A 21,291-nucleotide genomic window follows, 5' to 3' on the forward strand; every position below is an offset into this window, starting at 1 on the left:
AAAATTTATAAAAATCACCTGGAGGCCGGGTGCAGTGGCCCACACGTGTAATCCCAGCACTTTTGGAGACTGAGGGGGGTGGATGTTGAGGTCAGAAGTTCGAGACCAATCTGGCCAACATAGTGAAACGCTGTCTGTACCAAAAATACAAAAAAATTAGCTGGGTGTGGTGGTGTGCATCTATAATCCCAGCTAGTCAGGAGGCTGAGGCAGGAGAATCACATGAATCCAGGAGACAGAGGTTGCAGTGAGCCGAGATTGCACCATTGCACTCCAGCCCTGGTGACAGTGCGAGACTCCGTCTCAAAAAAAAGAAAACACCTGGAATTCATCACTCAGAGATGATCATTGTTAACATTTGATATTTTTATCTTTCTTATAGAACAAAATAATACTTGTATCCTACTTTTTTCACTTCTTAATGTCACGAGCCTTTTCATATGTCATTACACTTCTTTGAAAACATGACTTTAATGACCCTAAAATTTAACCATTTACATATTAAGACATCCAGTTGTTATTAGTAATCTCTATTCTTAAGACATTTTAAAGAACTCTGTCCAGCATTTTTCAAAACTTCAAAGACAGAAGATGCATCTATCTGACAGTTACCTTATATTTTGAAGATCTTTGACTGCATCTTTGACTACACATGTTAGTTGCCTTATATTATGAAACCTTTGAAAAACATAATATTCTATTTAACTTGATAATGTGGTGGACTAATTTTCTTGTGGGGGTTCAGGGTTTAATGGGGATGGGGAGGTTCTATTATAACCAAATATTAAAAGGAGAAATATTGGTAGATTTTTTTTTTTTTTTGATACGGAGTCTCACTCTGTTGCCTAGGCTGGCATGCATTGGCATAGTCTCAGCTCACTACAACCTCCATCTCCCAGGTTCAAGCTATTCTTCTGTCTCAGCCTCCTGAGTAGCTGGGATTACAGGCGCGGGCCACCACACCTGTCTAATTTTTTGTATTTTTGGTAGAGACAGGGTTTCACGTGTTGGCAGGCTGGACTTGAACTCCTGATCTCATGATCCACCTGCCTTGGCCTCTCAAGCACTGAGATTACAGGCGTGAGCCACTGAGCCTGGCCTGGTAGATGTTTTTAAACAGATATCTCTAAACTGTCCATTTGGTTACTTTTTTGGGGGGGTAGTTTTAAGTAATTTTAAGTTACTTGTTATTCTGTAATAGAGAAATATTCAAACTTTCTGATCTTTATGACTTTATAATAAAATTGTGTAATACATATAAAATTGTCTAGTACAATTGTGAGAAGAATGGTGAAAGTTCATCGTTTTAACCACATGATAATAGTGGGGTTCCCATAGACTATCTACCTTGTGTAATATTGCCCAGAAAAAAAGCCATGATGAGTACCCAGATCGCCTTACTTTAACTAAGTGCTCTTTCTTCCACAGTGTGCTGCCTTCGTAAGCTAATTAATGTCTGGGTTCCTGAACTCACCTCTATATTTAGACCCTCAGTATACTCTTTATCAGCATCTCTGGTTAGAAGAGTTAGAACTAATTCAGTCTTAATTAACTGTCCAAACAGGTGGCAGAATCTAATATATTGTTGACTAAAGTTTTATTTCAATTTTGTATACATGTAAAAGCATTGGAAACGTCATTACATTTTTGTCTGTAACAGCCATGTTAAGTATGCCTTTAAAAATTCTACAGTTATTTAGATGTCATTCTAAAAGACTGACAGAGAATATGTAGAAAATTGTATATATAATACGTGTGTGTGTATTAGTATGATTGTTGAAAATGTAATAATGTTCTTAAACTTTTACATTTTTTTCTTAATGTTCTTAGACATAATTTTTGTTCATTAACTTGGCTCTTTTGTTAAGTTTAGTCGTGTTGTATCTGTGACTTTACCTTTGAAGGAAAAAAATATAAGTTACTTAAGAAAATTTACTTTAGTACCAGTAAAGTGAGGTTTTATTCTGTAATTATTTGTCAGAATTTTGAAGGTAAAATTACCTAAACTACTTAAACTTGGTGTATGAGTATTGAATAAACACTGTTTGCATCTCAATTCTAGGTCCTGCACTTTTAAAAGAAAAGAGAAGGCATCGATTACATAAGTTCTTGTGTCTCAGAGTTGGAAAACCAATGAGGAAAACATTTGTATCTCAAGCAAGTGCTACAATGCAGCAGTATGCACAGAGAGATAAGAAACATGAATATTGGTTTGCTGTGCCACAAGAAAGGTAAGAAACCCATACAACAACTTGAGAACATTATTGAGATTCTTTGAACTAAAATTATTTTGTTTATCAAAATACCAATGACAAACTATTGAAACATAGTTTATGATTAAAAGTAGATAAGTCTATTTAAAATAATTTTGCTCCTACTTTATAATTTACCCCATTTTTAATTGCATTCCCTTTTGTAGTTTATTATTAAAAAATGTGAACAAATATCCAGTTTGGGTAGTAAAGAAACTTAAGATACCTTGGAGCAAGAAGATTCATCAAAATATTATTTGATATAGCTCCTTCCTGAAGGCAGGTAATGGTATACAACTCCTTTATGTTAAAATTTCCTCAGATATTCATTAAATGCCTTCTATATACATGACACCAAATTATCTACTAAAAGGATGTAGTGGTCTTCACAATATTGTGTATACTCTTTGCACAATTAAATTTTTCATCATAAGTTTTAAGCAATTGTTTAAGATGTCTGTTGTATTATCTTGTAAATTTTTACATTTTAAGTAAAAACTTTTACTTATATCCAGTATAAATGAAACATCATAACATTTCTTCTACCATTATCCACATAAAAACTACCAGTTAGACATTGCATCATTACTTTTTCTCCTTAAACTTGTATTTTCATAATACCACCTTATACAATATCATTATAAGATACTATATTTTTATCCTCTATTATATTTATTTGCAACAAACCACATATACTTACCACATTTACATATCTGTGTGTGTGTATATTGAAATTGCATTTTTACAAAAATTTTCTGTGACTGTTGTAAAAATAGTAAAGGGTTTAAGGTTTTAGGCTACTTGCAAGCCAACAACTTAGTTTGCCTCCATTTGATGCGTGCTGGGAGGAAGCACGAAAATACAGTAATCAGAGCATCAGCAATTGTGTGAGTTCTCTATACCTCCTTTCGCACAAAGGATGTGAAGAAGGCCAAGTGACAGCTGCACATGCCTTGGGTTATTTTGCAGAAGAGGAACCATAAGTTTAAGGAACCTGAATCTTTTATAATGACATTAAACCTGGTTACCCTTTCCTTCTCAGTAACATACTATCTCTGCTTTCTAAGATAATGCTACGCTAACATACTTGAAAAGATATTGCTGAACAAAGGTATTACATGTAAAAAGTAAAATATCATAGGAAATGCTTGTCTAAGGATATATAGATGGACCTTTTCTATATCCATTGATAGATAAATATGTTTCATTAAAAGGATAAGATAGGACTCAGCATCAGTTCTGCCTCTCGCTTTTATTTTTCTAAGTACTGAGAAGCTTTGTTCATAGAAAAGTCAATAAGACTGAAGAGAAATTTATTTTAATAATGTCATCAATTCTTTAAACTTGTTTCTATATAATTTCAATAATTAGTCATTTTTGTCGGAATATTTTTAGTGATGATCAGTGAACAACTCCATTGAAAACACCTTTAGTTCTGTGGAAATCAATTAATGAGAAACCACCTGACATACAGAATGACTTATTACCCAGTTTGTATAATCATTTCCTGTCTCAACACCAAACTTGGGCAGCCTGGAAGTTTTTATACTGTAGTGCATGTACCATTGTAAATTCTGAATAGGTGAAGATATGCCCTTCTTATATAAATTAGAAACAGTGCTTTAATGAAAGCAGATAATAGGGAATCTGTAAAATATCTTGACCATACTGTTTTTAGGCAGATTATTATGAGTAAAGAGTAACAAATGGAAATTGGAGATACGCAAATTGATTCCCTTAGCTCCGTCTTATGTGATTGTGTACCTCTTAGAAAGTCTTTATATGTTGGAAGACTACTGCTTTTAGGCATAAAATGATAATGCTCCTCTCCCTCTTCCCACGCCACCAAATATACAATAAGTACAATGTATGTCTTCTACAACATTGGCTTAATCTTAAAATATGATTTGCATAATTGATGAATACCTAGAAAGGACAGAAACAGATCTTCAAACTTTCCAGTGATGATGAAATCACTGCAATGAAAAACGTTACTGTATTTAGTTAAAGTGGACATAAAAAATTAGTTTTTCTCATTATTCTTCGTTTTATTTTAATGTTTATGTGTACTTTCCTATTTTAATATTCATTCTTGTATCTTGGCTAATATTCATTACAAACTAGTATTATTAGGATTCTGATCTATATTGTAGACATAAAACTTAAGAAAATTGCTATTTAGATAGTAAGAAATTGATAAAAATATAAGATGTTACATTGGAAGATAAATGTAGCATCTTTTAAATATGTTAACTGCCACATAAGGAATGGCAATTTAAAAAATTATTATATTGAAAATATAATTTCCAGAACTGTGGTTATTAACTGGTATGTTAGCTGAGAGTTATGTGATCAATTTTCAAAAGCATGTTAACTAAAACCAGTAAAACCTAGATATTTGAAATATGTTTGTAACTCTCAAATATGTTTAACAGGGAATGCAACAACTGGCTTTGCAGTAGTAAACAAAACATTGAAAAGGAGAACACAAGATTTCTAAGATTAGATCATCTATCCTTCAGCATTGTATATTCCTAGTATCATTTAAAAGTTAAGGACATTACATTTCTATTAACTTGGAAAATTCTGTATAATGTCTCAATATAGGCCATTAATAAATTGTTTACTTGTATTTTAAATCATTAGATTATTGCAAATGAGGTCAAACTTGTGTATCTTATTTCCTTTTCCATCACTAGTGTCTTTAAAGAAGTAAAGCATTATTATATACAGCATCTGAACTAGTCAAAAACATGCAAAGGAAAATTTTAATTTAGTTTTCTAAACAACAACCTGACAATATAGCCAAATAAAATTTTTAAGTTAATGGCTTCCTGATAGTAAATCATTTTATATTAATATAAAACCGTACATTTTGTGTACATTTTAAGTCTTCAAGATTTATTAAGATATTTTACAAATATAATTTTGTAATTCTAGCAGCACAAAATACTAGATGTATTAATAGCTACTTCTCCTAACAGGACAGATCACTTGTATGCCTTCTTCATTCAGTGGAGCCCAGAAATATATGCAGAAGATACTGGCGAATATACAAGAGAACCTGGATTTATAGTCGTAAAAAAGATTGAGGAGTCTGAAACAGTTGAGGATTCTAGTAATCAAGCAGCAGCCAGAGAATGGGAGGTAAGGAGAAATATATCAAGATTTTAGTAATCTTTTGAGTTTATATGAATTATTAGCTTTATGGTAGTATAAAGTTTAAATGATGTTTACACAAAAGACGATTTTTTTAAAGGTTTATCCATGTATATATGTGATTATTGAATGAACCTGAATAGTAACTTTAATACTGTATTTGCCATTCTGCTTTTGCTTTAAAATACTAGAAAACCCATCAGCAATAAAATGAACTTTTATTGAGAGTATTATAGAATATTTAGTTTAGGAAAGATTAACATTATGGCAAAGAAGGAAATATCTCCTTCATGGATGAGATACAGCAGTCATTTAACACATCTGTGCGTAGTATTTGCATGACATCTACACAAATTACTACTACTTTCTAGATTTTAGACCTAAACATTATCCTGACTTAAATTTTTCAGTAACGATTTTAAGGAAAAAAGCAGGTGCTAATTTTACAAAGTAGTGGAAACTTTATGTGCTCAAATTTACTGAACTTGTTTAAATGGTCCAAAGTAATACGAACTTTTTGTAACCCCTCTTAGATATATTTTAAGATTACATATTACATTTTACATGCTTTATCTTGTAGGGTTGGTAGAGTGACAATATATGTTGGTGTTGCCTAGATTAATCTCTTCTTGATCCATTAGAAAATATAGAGCAGATGCTAAAATGTGGTAATAAATGTAATCAAATGTTGTTATTCATTTGGTGTTGATGTTTGTGGTTGTTAATGTGGTATGAATGTATTGTGCATGCACTTAACATGTATAATAATTGAAGGTATACATGGTATGTCTTTTGTTTAAAATGCAGACTTGATTTTGAATGTGTCTAATTTCATTCTGTGTGGTATATACAGCATCAGTTTCCGCTGTGTCTCCAATATAAGGGAGGGAAAGAAGAAACATATTGAGCATATATTTTGAGTTATTTTAATACTTAAACCAATGTTGTCAATCTTTGTACCAGCTTTATTCATAATGGCCCAAAAATTGGAAAGGCTTACTAGCAGAGAATGGATGAATAAATTTTTGAATACTTACAGAATTCCAAATAACAATAAAAAAGATCTACTGGTACAGGATGGATGAATCTTAAAAATACATTGAGTAAAAGAAGCCTGACACAAATGAGCATATTCTATGTAATTTCATTTACACGAATTTCAAAAGGGCAAAACTAGTCAGAAATCCATCACACTACTGGATACTGGAGTGTGACAGGGTGGCTTGGGGCAGGAGGGAACTTACTGAGTTCTAGAGATGTTCTATATCTTACCCTTGGTGGTGGTTCCTTGGGTAATTACATATTTTTTAAAAAAAATCCTTGAGCTGTATTTTTTAAAATTTATTATTATTATTATACTTTAAGTTCTGGTGTATATGTGCAGAGCATGCAGGTTTGTTACATAGGTATACACATGTTATGGTGGTTTGCTGTATCCGTCACCCCATCATCTACATTAGGTATTTCTCCTAATGCTATCCCTCCCCTATTCCCCCATCTCTTGTTATCCCTCCCTTAGCCCCCCACTGCCTGACAGGCCCTGGGGAGAAAGGATCTGAGAAATACCATTCTCATTAATCAAGATGTGTAGAGGACTGCATTTCTTCTTTTTGTAGTATCGCTTCATACACCACATGATAAAGAGTACTTTGGGGTAAAGGAGCTATGCCTGGATTAATTTCATCAGCATGGCTGCTATTGATGAGAAAGCATGTTTTTAGAAAATTAAGACACAGAATGATTAAAGAAACCTTTCTCCACCATGAACCAAACTTATGTTTTTGTTATAATACTCAAATAAAAGAAATGTGCATTATGAGTTGTGCTTTTGGGGATCTGATAACTTTACCTTATAACTGAGAAGGAACTACTTATTACAGTCTCCCTGATTTCTGCCAGTATTCAACACAGGAAGTCAGTAAGTATATCCTGCATAGTGAGGATACTGTTTGATGTGGAGTTTTGTAGTTCTGTGAAAAAAATTACTTTCTGCTTTTTTGATACAGATTGTTTTTATGCTTTTTCACTGAAAAATAGAAGTGCTCTAATGGCATTTTAACAAATTGTCAGGCAAGTCCTGAGGTGAAGATTAGGCAGAGTGCCTATTGACATCTGCTATTTCCTGATGATAACACTTTTGTTTAATAAATCTACAAAAATAAAAGATTAATATTAAAATAAATTCACATATACCAGTCATTCACCTTAATCAACTTATTTCTTCTATGTATTTCCTTTTCTCCAATTGTTCATTGTTATTCAAATGTCATAAAATATTTAAAATACCTGTAATATATATAGTTTGTATTTTTACAATTTGTGTGTTGAGTAATGATCCAACTAAGCTCCCAAATGTTGCAGTTAGTTAACATATCTCTTAAGTCTCTCTAATTGTAGTTTCCTCCTCCATTGCTTTGCTTTGTTTTTTTATTTCAGTTTTTAAGAAATCAGACTTTTTTTTTGTAGAATGTCGCATAGGCTGGCATTCGCTGTTTGCATACCCATAGTGTGTCTATTAACATGTCATTCTACCTCTTGAATAACTGTTAGATCTAGATCAATGTGTTTAAGTATAGATTATCATCTTTATTTTACAGATAATTTCTCTAAGCTCGTTTTTTATTTGGCTAAAATTCTCATAGTAGTAAATCATAGTGGTTAATCGCTAATTCAGAGTCTATACCTTTTCCAGCATACCAAGTGCTCAACTTTGGCAGAACCTTTGCATCATGATAGCCAACTTTCAAAGATCTCATTGCTGATGTCACAAATCAGACGAATTAAATGAGAATAATTGGGGATAGGGCCTAGTTATCAGTGTTGTTTAAGGCTACCTAGATAATGACATTGTGCAATCAAAGTGGGAAAACTAGTATACTATGCCATGCCACAACTTCAGGTGTTGTGTTAAACATATACAGTATTAAGACTGTGGAAGAGTCTTTAGACTATATTGATTGCAATATAGTTCAATTTTTGAGTCCCTGTCATACAAGTTATATTATATAAAATATTTGTCATATTCCTTTTATCTGTGATGCTGCATCAAAAACATAAATTTGATTCACTGTGGAGAAAGGTTTGTTTAATCATTTTGTGCCTTGATTTTTAAGAAATATATTTTCTCCTCAGTAGCAGCCACGCAGATACAATTAATGCTGGTGTAGCTCCCTTACATACCACAGGACTTCCATCATGTTGTGTATTCAGAGACACGACAAGGAGAGGGAAATCAAAAAACATACCAGGCTGTAAGTTAATGATCTTTGAACTTGGTCTTCAACTTTGTTCAGCAAATACCCTTTAAAATTTAATGTTTGACAAGTCCCCAAGCCCAAACATCCAGTGGTATAGCCTAAAGGAGTGAACACCACAATAAGCTCAAAGTATCTTTGAAGTCCAAGATTCATGTAAACCTTTTCATTCAGCTTCATTATTTGTTTGTTATAATATAAAAATAAATGTGGAATTTTTTTATCATGAAGTCAAAATGATAATACTATAAGTTGATTCACTTTTATCCTGCCATCATTTACCATGAGACATTACCGTACCACTGGACAATATTGGCATCTGCCCCAAGTACCAACTTCTAAAGGCTCTATACTAGAATTTTCTGAAAGTGAGGGGTTCATTGTGTCACATGTTCAGTGTGCCAGTCTTGCTGCTTGACCACACAGGCCTCAGAGGTGGAGTTTTTTATGCTAAAATTGCTTTTTGGCCCTCTTCCTTTGGATTGACTTTTCATTCCTTTTGGAATAAGAGCTGGTAGAAAAAGCTTTCCAAAATTTTTCATCTCCAATTTTATACCACATGTAGTTCATTATCTCTCATACTCCAAACCTAAGCAAAGCATCAAGGTCTCCAAAGATGATAAATAAAAACAACTAAGAAACTGGTTTTGTTAAATCGGATTTTATTGATTTATTTAATTTCTCACACATTTACTTTTTGATTAAATTTTAAGAATGAATTTACTAAGATTGTGTGTCTGTAGAGTGTATAACAATATTTTTCATTCTTAAAATGATTGGTATTTGAATAAAATTGCTCTGGCTTCCTTCTTGCTTCTCGCCTTTGCCAAAGTTTTAATAAAAAGACATTCTGTACAATTTTGGGGTTTTGAAACAACTTGTGTCTTTTTAGGTGCATGGCATTAGTAACATTTCTCAATAATTAAAGTTTAGGTTATTTAAATATAAATGTAAATATGTTAACTACTTACTATATAAACCTCTATACCATTATTCAAAATGTGTTGGAATCTGCCTTTCAGTTTAGATACTTTAAAAAATAATTTATAGTCTTTCCATTTTGACTTTAGTATCTAGTGTTGTTCATTATAGTTTTATAAATGTAAAATATGTAACCTGTTCTTAGCATTTTAGGCCATAACATTTATCATATTATGACATTGTTGGATTTGGTTTTTCACTATTATGTGGTGATTGTCTTGTGGAGCCAGTTCTGTTTTCACAGCTGTCATCAAGTAAAGTTGTGGTCAGGATCATAACTGTGGTTATTGCTGTAACTCCTAAGAAGCACCTTATCAGGAGACTTCACTTGTTTGGTTAATATCTTATTTTTATTTATTTTTTTTTTTTACACAATAATTTATTTATTGAAAGCCTCCTACCACCCTTGCAGTCTCTAGATCACTTTTTCTACTTGTAGATTTTACGTGCAAACCCCAGAAAGATAGCTGGAGGCAGGGGCGCTGCGTACTGTTCAGTGAGACCCGTAATGTGGTTGTAACTGTCTTCCTCTTATTTTTTAAGCTGAGAGGCAGTGAGTATTCTGGTGTTTGTTTTATTAAACATATTTTTTTATTATTATTAAGGTACAAGTAACGCCAAAATTAAAACTGAGTTAATACATTAAACACACAAAACCTTCATGATTTCTTCTCAGTCTAGCCACCAAATTCACATAGAATTAATTTTGTCCAAAAGTGAAGGAATTCTGTGTCTAAAGTCACTACATAGCGAAGTCACATTTCTCAGATAAAGGGAATTTTTTATAGCGATCAAATAATCAAATAGTATTACAAATTATAACTCCAGAAGAAATTTAATGAATCTGAAAAAGATAAAAATCAGAAGGATTAAACACTCAATTACAATTTATAAGTTTATAGTTACTGACTTTCATAATACAGTCATGCACTACATAATGACATTTTAGTAGGTCCCCTGAGATTATAATGGAGCTGTCTCTTAGTGATATCATAACATCATAGTGTAATACATTACCCTCTCTACGTTTAGATATATTTTGATATACAAATCCTTATAAGTGTGTTACAGTCACCTGTAGTATTCAGTACAGTAACGTGCTATATGGTATCACCTAGAAGCAATAGACTATACCATGTAACCCAGTTATATGCTAGACTATATATACTATTTAGGTTTGTATAAGTACATGCTGTGATGTTCACACAAAGAAATTGCTTAAAGACGCATTTCTCAGAACATATCTCTGTTATTATGTGATTTATGAGTATATTTCTATGTTGAGACCCTGTATAATTATAAATGAAAGTTTTAGACTATTCATGTTTTCTCTTATTAGCATTTGACACCCAGGATTTATGCCTAATATGATCTGTTTTGACTGGGATGATGTTATTTTGAAGACGTATCTACCTCAGGAGATTGTTGAACCAGTGCTTTGCTTTCCCATTAATAATATTCTTCAATTGCTAGCCCAAAGTTATGAGCTTTAACATTTCTATTAAAAAACCTTAAGGCTGGGCATGGTGGCTCACACCTGTAATCCCAGCACTTTGGGCGATCAAGGCAGACAGATCACCTGAGGTCAGGAGTTCAAGACCAGCCTGGCCAGTATGGTGAAACCCCATCTCTACTAAAAGCACAAAAATTAGCTGGGCGTGGTGGTGTGTGCCTGTAATCCCAGCTACTCAGGAGGCTGAGGCAGGAGAATCTCTTGAACCTGGAAGATGGAGATTGTAGTGAGTGGAGATCATGCCATTTGACTTCAGCCTGGGCAACAGAGTGAGACTTTGTCTCAAGAGAAAAAATCTATATATATGTATATAGATATATATGTCATATAGACTATGAGAAGAGACAGGATATATGGATGACAGACTAGTTTATGATTTTAAATATGAAAATTCTAAAATATTACTTTATTTTTTAATTTATTATTTTTTGAGAAAGGGTCTTGCTATGTTGCCCAGGCTGGAATGCAATGGCACACTCATAGCTCACTGCATTTTCAAACTCTTGGGCTCAAAATGTCCTACTGCCTCATCCTCCTGAGTAGCTGGGACTACAGGCATGTCCCACCTTATCCAGCTATTTTATTTTATTTTATTTTATTTTGGGAGAGATAGAGTTTTGATGTGTTGCCCAGGCTGGTCTCAATCTTCTGGGCTCAAGTGATCCATCCTCCTGCCTCAGCCTCCCAAAGCCCTGGGATTACAGGTCTCACCTAGTATAAAATAATAAATATTAAGTAGGGTAATTATGTATTATAGCTTCTATCATACCATTCCCAACTCAAATAGGAAGAGATATAAGGTAATTTAATAACTTCAGTTTGAATAAAGTAAAGGAAAAGGATTATTAAATTGAATACCTGAATTGTGAGAACAGATTATGTTCAATTTGTAAACTGGTCATGTTTTCAAAAGTGCTTTGTTTTGTATCCTGTCATCCTATAATAATGACTGATACTCGCTTCAAACTCTTGGATATCTAGGCAAATTTAAATGAGTTAGCATATGTGTTTTAAATACTACAAAAACAGAAAGGGCAAGAGTGAGACTTACTGAGCTCATTTTATGTTTGCCAGACACTGTGTTTGTAAATTTGGATGGCTTTGAGAAACAGAAAACCACACTCAGAATAGCTTAAACCTGTTGTTTCTCGAAGTGTCGTTCCCAGACCATCAGCAGCAGCAGCAGCGCCTGGGATTTGTTAGAAATGCAAATTCTCAGACCCCATTTCAGTCTGATTCATTAAAAACTGTTTTGGAGCCCAGCGTTCTAGTTTAACAAATACTCCAGGTGATTTTGATGCAGGCTAAAATTTGAGAGCCACTGATTTAGGTCTGTAAACTGTCCAGAGATGAGGGACAGCCTCCTCAAAAACACGTGGCTGGAAGGATACTTGAGCAAAATCAAGGCTGCTTTAGAAAGGGAGGTGTAAAAGTGGGTGTTGACTAGGCAACTAACAGAATAGACTGTGCCTTGCTTGGTGGTTTTTTGTTTTGTTTCTAATATCTCATTTAAGCATCTTTTGGAACATATATCATATTTGTTATTTTAGAAAATGTACCTGGAAGTTATGACAAGCTTTCAAAATGCTGCTTCCACCACCACCACTACTAAATTATATAATATTGCTGATTGTTTTTAGGAGATTCTGTGATGAGGGGTGGAGTATAACCACAGTGTACTATATGTACAAGGGAACTTTAAGCCTGGTATGAAGATAATGATGATGTGCCTGTTAGGGAAAGTGGGAGAGATTTTAGGATAAGTGTAGTGGGGCTAAATGAGAGGAATAGAAATTGCTGGTATGTGGGGGAGGTAGGGTGTTCGCTGTGGGGTGTGCTGTGCCCTGTGTGAGTGCATTTTGGAATATGGAGGAACGAGACAGGTAGTTGGTTGGGATGCAGTATTGTGTGTTAAAGAGGTGGTGTGTATGTGAAGAGGTGGCATCGTGTGTACATACAACAAAGTGGAAGGAGCAGCTTTACCTTAAAATGGAAGAAATTTTCAAATGTATTATCATGACATTGATACTCTAATTAAAATTCTAGATAATTGTAGCTTATATATGTAATTTATATTTTTTAAAAAGCCACTTCTTTGGTTATATTAAAAATATCAGTGGATAATGAAGTGTATATAGGCATAGTGAATATAACTACCTTTTCAAGAAATTAGATGCTATAAAATGCAATTTAAAAACAGACTGTGTAACAGGCAAAGGAATTTTCAGATCACTTTGAATATTTGTGTAGGATTTATTTGTAGCACATTGGCTTGGTTTTTACATAGTTACTCTGTAAAATATGAGGGTGAAAGTGTCCACAAAGGACATCTTACTGCTTAAAAAATGTTCACATAAAAGATGCAATTTTATAGTACTGTTAGCTGTAAGTAAGGAACATAATTTTATAACTGTATGAACAAACAACAAAATGTTCATTAAAATCATTTGTGTGCTTTCAGAGACTCTAAATTATATTTACTACTTTTTTGTTACTGGGTTACTTTTAGTATATTTCTTTGTGTACTGATGTTTGGAAATATAGGCTCTGTATCTTTAAACTTTTGAGCCTTTTCTTTGCACATTTGGGTACAGTGCAACCAAACTTAAGCATGGGAAATTCTCTCTTCCCTCCCCAGCTTTACGGCCTCCATTCAGGACTATCATTGCTATGGATACTACTTTGTGATTAGTTCTCTCTCTTGTCAATCAAATCTTTGTCTCTAGCAGACTGTTTTGTCACTGTAGTAGGGCTCTGGTGCTGGAAATTTATCTTTGACAGAGGAAGAATGCTTTTGAAAACAGTTATTACGTGATTTTATGTAACTTAATTTGCCCTGGAAAGGAAATGTCTCGTCTCTGGTATGGGAAAAAAGGGAGAAGACATCAACCAATTAATCATAAATACACTCTGGTAAATCTTAGTCAATTATTTTAATTTGTATATATACTAGTCTTTTCATGGTGACAGTATGAAAAATTATACAATTTCTGAAAGTTTAAGCACAGGGAATATTTATAGAATACAAAATTTTTTGATTGTAGAAAGTACCTTGAAGTTGTTTCTGTTAATTCTGAATATCTTCAAAAAGGGATATTAATAAGGGACTGTAATTTTGTTTCATATTAAGTGTTTTGGGTATTCTATTCTACACCAAAGGAAAGATACCATATCTGAATTGCTGCCTTAATGTTTTTTTTATTTCAGCTTAACTTTGTAGAAAAATATTCAGAATTTTCTCTTGCTTAAAAATAAATTGAACAGAGTAAATTTATTATTGACTGGATCTCAAACCAGATTATTTTTTATAATATTGTTTAAGGCTATAATTTTAAGAGCCTGAGAAAAAGGTTTTTTAAGATATTCAAAAAGTTTTCAGGAAATACTACCTAATACAAATCTTTAAAAGATATTCTAGTAAGGAAAATTTCAGTCAATCATACTATTGTATGAATTTTAGTTATTTTTCTGTAGGTGTACATTGTTATAAAATATCCTTTGTTCTTTGTGTGGTAATTCAGGATTATATTTTGCCTTATGAATGTTTATTTTATTTTTACTATAATTGTAGATGATTTAAAATCCAATGAGGACTTTGGAAGATGCCCCCAAAGCAGCTTGTCTTCCTTAAATGTTAAGCCTGTCAAAATATTAAAATTTTAATAGGTTTTATTTTTAATTATAATTCAAAATGTATTTATATGTAACATCAGCACGGAGGGGTTTAGGTAACTGAAATGATGGCATTTTTAAAATTTGTGATTAGATTTACCAGATTAATCAGTTAACACCGTTTTTTTTTTTAAACCAAGAACAGTGAAGCTATTTATACATTTTTTTTATTTGAAGTTTGAATAATCATTTATTCTTAGTTTGCAAAGACTTAAATATGGTTTATTACAAATAGAGGCAAAATAAATTGTGGATATTCTGAATTTTATAGGTCAGTCTAATTAATGTGCATCAAACACTTAGACTTATTACAGTCACCACATGCAAGTTCTGTTCATTCTTTATTTTTGTTTTTATTTTTGAAACAGGGTCTCACTTTGTCACCCAGGTTGGAATGCAGTGGCAAGATCTCAGCTCATTGCAACATCCGCCTCCTGGGCTCAAGTGATGTTCCTGCCTCAGCCCTGCAAGTAGCTGGGACTACAAACATGCACCACCACGCCTGGCTAATTTTTTTGTATTTTTTTATAGTGCTGGGTTTTGCCGTGTTGTCCAACCTGAACTTGAACTCCTGAGCTCAGCTTGGGAGATCTACCTTCCTCAGCCTCCCAGAATGCTAGGATTACAGGCCACTTCATCCAGTCAAGTCCTGTCCTTTCTTACAGGAGGCTGTATAATTTTGTCAGATATTTTATCTCATGTCTTAGCAAGAATGCTTTCCACTCATTGGTCATTAGTTCTGCCTATACATATATGTTATTTAATTGAACCCTCACAGTAACCTTGAAAGTTTAGTAGAATTATTTCCCATTTTGAAGACTAGTTGAAGCATGGAGTGGTCACTGAACTAAGTTGTCATGGAGTACAGAGACAGCTTGACAAGCGCATATTTTAGTTCACCAGGATGACTTTGAAGGTTTTCTGAAATAGTACAATATGATGTGTTTTGATGTGTAGACAAGTTGAAGTCCCAATTTTCCAGTTGTTTTCTTTGCTTTAAAGCTTCTAGGAGCCATAGGTCAGGTAGCTCTTAAGAAAATTGGGATAAAAAGATAGTGGTTCTTTTACCTATTTTGTAGATTGGGATCCCTATAAGATTTGCGCGACAAGGTGTTCTTATGCTTTTAAACTGAAAAATACATATATCTAAGAGAATAATCAGTATTTTAGAGCAAATGAAATTTAACTTTTTGGACTTTGTAATGTGTAGCTTTTCAGAATTCTTCGTCTTTACCCAATAAATAATATGGCCATATTATTACTACCTCTGTAAAAGAGTTTATCACTGAGGTATCTGTAGATACCTTGACAATTTTCCAAATCCTTGTGTATATTTCACATTTGACCTTACAGAAACCCTGTGTGTTAACTGGAGATTGTTTTGTTTTATAAACAAGTTAATTTACATCACAAATACATTAATAACTAATAAGTATCATACTCTCCTAACAAAATGCATGGCATGAAATTAACCTTTTGCCAGTTAGCTTCAGTGAGAGCCATATTGATAAAGCATGCTTAAGTTTCCTTATCTTTTCTTTTTTCAAAGACTGTTTTATAGTTTATTCTGATAGCTTAAACTTTGATCTCTAATCATTCATTTATTTGAAACTATTCATGTATTCGATATATTCATGTGCCATATTCTGTTAGTGTCTGTCAATAAATTGTAATTTGCTTGAAGTTATAAGCCCATTTTACAATATGGATTTAGTCTTAATCCAAGTCTCAAGTTATTAAATAGCATCATTGTTTTATTACCTTTATCAGTAGTCGTTGATTTCATTGCCATTTTCTTAGTTTAGGCCATCACATATGAAAACATCAGACTTTTTTTTTTAATTTAGGGTTTCATATATGAAAACAGGAGAAAAGTGGCTATTTTGAATTATTTACATCTGTGCAAGAATTAGCCAACAGGTAGAATTTTAGAAAGAGCTAATTAAATGTAAAAATCTTTCCAGTGACTTCAGCTTGAGATAAAAATAATAATGAGAAAAATAATTACTTTTACTGATACTGTATACCAAATATTGTTTTAAACACTTAATATGAGTTAGCTTATTTAATCCTTACAACCCTGTGGAATATTTCTTTATCATCTCCACTTTACAAATGAAAATACAGAGGGACATATAAATCATACTACAACCAGTGCAAGTCAGAGCTGATAATTTAGGCATTCTGGCTCTAGCCCATGCCCTTAAACTCTTTGCCATACTTGCCCTCAAAAATCTTCAAAATATAACAAGGGGAAGATAATTATTTATTTCATGTGTTTAATGTAACGGAACCTATTTTGTATATACTTTATACGTATTATTTATTCATAAAATACACAAGTGTTTCCATTTGAAGGATCAGAAATGGAGAAACTAAATGAGGCTCCCTAAGTTCACAAAAGTAATACAAATCGGAATTAGAATTAAGATAGCAGTCTAAAACCAAAGCCACTATTCTTCAATATTATGCTGCCTACCTATAGTAGATAGTCATGGGATATTTATTAAATAGTATTTATGTATGTTTTGTGGTAAGTGAAACATCTGCTCTCTAGTCACAACCTAGTTGAAAAAAAGTATACACATATGTTCAGTGTTGAATATTTTTTCTTAATTTATTTGCCTCAATCATTTTTTATTTTTCGTTTAAAAAAATTTTAATAGCATAAGGGGCTTTCTGGTGAAGACCAAAAAACCTGCAAGATAAATTCTTAGAAAGCTGTAACACCAACTCAGTAGTTGAAAAGCATATCTCTTATCTATGCAAGTTATGGGACATAATAGTAAAACAAACATCTGTGATGTACCGCTACCCAGTATTCCAACTAGAAGATCACTAATGTAGTTACATTTTCCTACGTGTTTTTTCTCATCTCATCTTATATCTCCCCCTAGTTGGTAACCACTATGAATTTTGTATTTTATTATCCCCCTGACATTTTTTAATTAATAGATTTTATTTTTTTAGAGCAGTATTAGATTTACAGGAAAATTGAATGGAAAGTATAGAGAATTCCCATATATTCTCTTTTCCTCCAAGCACAGTTTTCCCTATTATTCACATATAGCATTAGTGTGATATATGTTACAGTGTATGGACTAGTATTGATATATCGACACCCAGAGTCCATAGTTTACATTAGGGTTCATTGTTAGGATTGCATATTCTGTGGGTTTTGACAAGTGTGTAATGACATGTATCTAGTTGTAGTATCACATGGTATAATTTTACTGCCCTAAAAATTACCTGTGCCACACTATTTATCACTCATTCCCTTCCAGTGAACATCTGGCCCCCACTGGCCTTTCTACTGCTTTGCATTTTCCAGAGTGTCATATTGCTGGAAGCATACAGTAAATAGCCTTTTCAAATAGGCTTCTTTCACTTAGGAATTTTTATTTAAGACTTATTTATGTGTTTTTGACTTGACAGTATCATTTCTTTCTATTGCTGAATAATATTCTGTTGTATGGTTGTAGCCATTTCTTTATCCATTCACCTGATAAAGGACATTTTGCTTTCTTCCACCTTTTGGCACTTATGAAAAAAACTGTTGCAAACATTTGTATGTAAATTTTGTGTGGACACAAGTTTTCAGCTCATTTAGGTAAACACCAAGTAACGTGATTGCTCTGTCCTATGTTAAGAGTATGTTTAGTAGGCCAGTGTAGTGACTCACACACCTGTAATGTCAACACTAGGAGGCTGAAGTCAGAGCATTACGTGAACCCAGGAGTTTGAGACCAGTCAGGGCAACATAGTGAGACCTTGTCTCTACCAAAAAAAAAGTAAAAAGTAACTGCCAAACTGTCTTTCATTTGGCTTTACCCATTTTGCATGGTTCCCACAACAAATGAGAATTCCTGTTCTCCTCGGCCCTGCTGATATTTGTTGTTGTCAATGCTTTGGACTTTAACCTTTATTTAAATAGGTGTGTAGTGATATCTCAATCTTATTTTAATTTGCATTTCTTTGGTGATATATGATAATGAGCATCCTTTCATAATCTTACTTTCCATTTGCATATCTTTTTTTTTTTTTTAAACGAAGTTTCGCTCTTGTTGCCCAGGCTGAAATGCAGCAGCTCAAATCTCGACTTACCACAACCTCCATCTCCTGGGTTCAAGCAGTTCTCTTGCCTCAACTTCCTGAGTAGCTTGGATTACAGGTGCCCATCATCACACCCAGCTAATTTTGTATTTTTAGTAAAGACAGGATTTTTCCATGTTGGTCAGGCTGGTCCTGAACTCCCGAGCTGATGTGATCTGCCTGTCTCAGCCTCCCAAAGTGCTGGGATTACAGGCCTGAGCCACTGCTCCCAGCTGCATATCTTCATTAATGAGATGTTTATTCATATATTTTGTCCATGTTTAATCAAGTTGCTTGATCTTGTTGTTATGTTTTACATAAACATAGAGCTTCCTATCCACATTCCTTCATATATTTTAGATAACAGTTCTTTATCATTTATGTATGTTGCAGAGATTTTCTCCCAGTCTGTAACTTGTCTTTTTCATTCTCTTGACAGGGTCTTTCACACAGTAGAAGTTTTTAATTTTAATGAAATTTAATTTAATAATTTTATTTTTCCTTTTTTTTTCTTTTTTTTTTTTTTTTTTTTGAGATGGAGTTTCGCTCTTGCCCTGCAGTGGTGCAATCTTGGCTTACTGCAACCTCTGCCTCCCAGGTTCAAGCAATTCTTCTGCCTCAACCTCCTGAGTAGCTGGGACTACAGGTTCGTGCCACCATGCCCAGCTAATTTTTGTATTTCTCGTAGAGATGGGGTTTCTCCATACTGGTCAGGCTGGTTTCCAACTCCCAACCTCAGGTGATCCACCCGCCTCAGCCTCCCACAGTGCTGGGATTACAGGCACGAGTCACACGCCTGGCCAGTGATTTTCTTTTTCATGGATGGTACTTGTATTCTACCTAAAAATGCACCTTCAAACTTAAGGTCACCCAGATTTTTTCCTTATGTTATTTTCTAGGAGATTCACAGTCTTGTGTTTTTCTCTGTAGTCCATTTGGTATAACGACTTTGTCTCAATTGACTGTTTTGCAGGTGGATGTCCAGTTGTTCCAGTACCATTTGGGGTAAAGCCCATTATTTCTCCTCTGAATTGTCTTTACTCCTTTGTCAAAAATCAGTTGACGATATTTATGTGGGATATTTCTGAGTAGTTTATTGTGTATGATTGATCTATTTGTCAGTTCTTTTGCTGAAACCCTGATGTATTGATGACTGTAGCTTTATAATATAGAAAGTCTTGAAGTTGAAAGCGTCAATCTTCCAACTTTGTTCTCTTCTTCATTGCTGTCTTGGCTATTCTATGTCTTTCCATATAAACATTTTCTATAAATTTTAGAATCAGTTTGCCTATGTCTACAAAATAACCTGATAGAATTTTGATTGAAATTGTGTTGGACCTATACATCAAGTTGGGAAGAACTGACAGCTTGACAACATTTGAATCTTCCTGCCTATGAATGTGGAATATGTATTTAAATCTTTACTTCATCATGGCTTTCTACTTTTCTTCACGTAGATCTTCTATATATTTTGTTAGATTTATATGTATTTCATTTACATAATGCTAATATAGATGGTATTCTTTTAAATTTCAAATTCCAATTTTTCATTGCTGATATATAAGAAGACCATTGATTTTGCATATTAATCTTGCACTCTGAAAGCCTGCCATGATCACTTAATTCCAGTAGTGTTTTGGTTGATACTTTAGGATTTTTTTTTTATGCCAGCAATCATGTCATCTGCTAACAAGGACAGTTTTATCTTTCTTCCCTATTTATATGCCTTTTATTTTCTTCCTTTGACTTACTGCATTAGCTAGGACTTCCTGCGTAATGTCAGGTAAGATTAGTGAGAAGGGACATTCTTGCCTTGTTCCCAGTCTTAGTGTGAAAGGATCTTGTTTCTCACTCTTATATATGATAAGTGAATTATTTAAATGCATGTTATTTATCCAGTTGAGGGAGTTCTCCTTTATTCCTACATTCCTGAGCATTTTTATTAGTGTTGGATTTTGACTAGTGCTTTTTTTGTATCTGTTGATAAAATCCTGTGATTTTTCTTCTTTACCATTTTGATGTAATAGATTACATCAATTGATTTTCAGTGTTGTACCATTCTTCCATAAGTGGGGTAAGTTCTGCTTGTTCATTGTATATAATGCTGTGCATTTGTACATTGCTTAATTCAATTTGCTAGTGTTATGTTCAGAATTTTTGCATGTATGTTAATGAGAGGTAACTGCCTATAGGGTTTTTTTTTTTCCTGTAATGTTTTTATTTGCCTTTTATTAGACTAATTTGCCTTTTATTAGAGTAATGGCCTCACAGAATTAGTTAAGAAGTATTCCTTCTGCTTCTGTTTTCTAGAAGAGATTGTCGAGAATTTGTATAATTTCTTCCTTAAATGTTAGGTAGTATTCATCAG

General features: G+C 33.3%; 1 protein-coding gene and 1 non-coding gene across 15 annotated transcripts in view; one reads left to right on the forward strand and one right to left on the reverse strand.

Annotated features, from left to right (window-relative positions):
- OXR1 (oxidation resistance 1) overlaps positions 1–21,291 on the forward strand; it is a 479,029-nt gene that overhangs the window by 437,854 nt on the left and 19,884 nt on the right. For 12 of the 14 annotated variants that reach the window (XM_032246219.1, XM_032246253.1, XM_032246229.1 and 9 more), the window contains 2 exons: positions 2,063–2,231; positions 5,237–5,399. In XM_032246219.1, the coding sequence (XP_032102110.1) occupies positions 2,063–2,231; positions 5,237–5,399 (332 nt within the window). Of the gene's footprint in view, positions 1–2,062; positions 2,232–5,236; positions 5,400–11,881; positions 14,073–21,291 lie in introns of those variants that run through there. The other 2 variants (XM_032246311.1, XM_032246319.1) reach the window with 2 other exon arrangements.
- Positions 17,502–17,563, reverse strand: LOC116536042. Its single transcript, XR_004262447.1, has one exon. It is a non-coding gene; the product is annotated as a U7 small nuclear RNA (small nuclear RNA).

Source organism: Sapajus apella, unplaced genomic scaffold, assembly GCF_009761245.1.
Source record: "Sapajus apella isolate SASKATOON/1434 unplaced genomic scaffold, GSC_monkey_1.0 scaffold3, whole genome shotgun sequence".
NCBI lineage: Eukaryota > Metazoa > Chordata > Mammalia > Primates > Cebidae > Sapajus > Sapajus apella.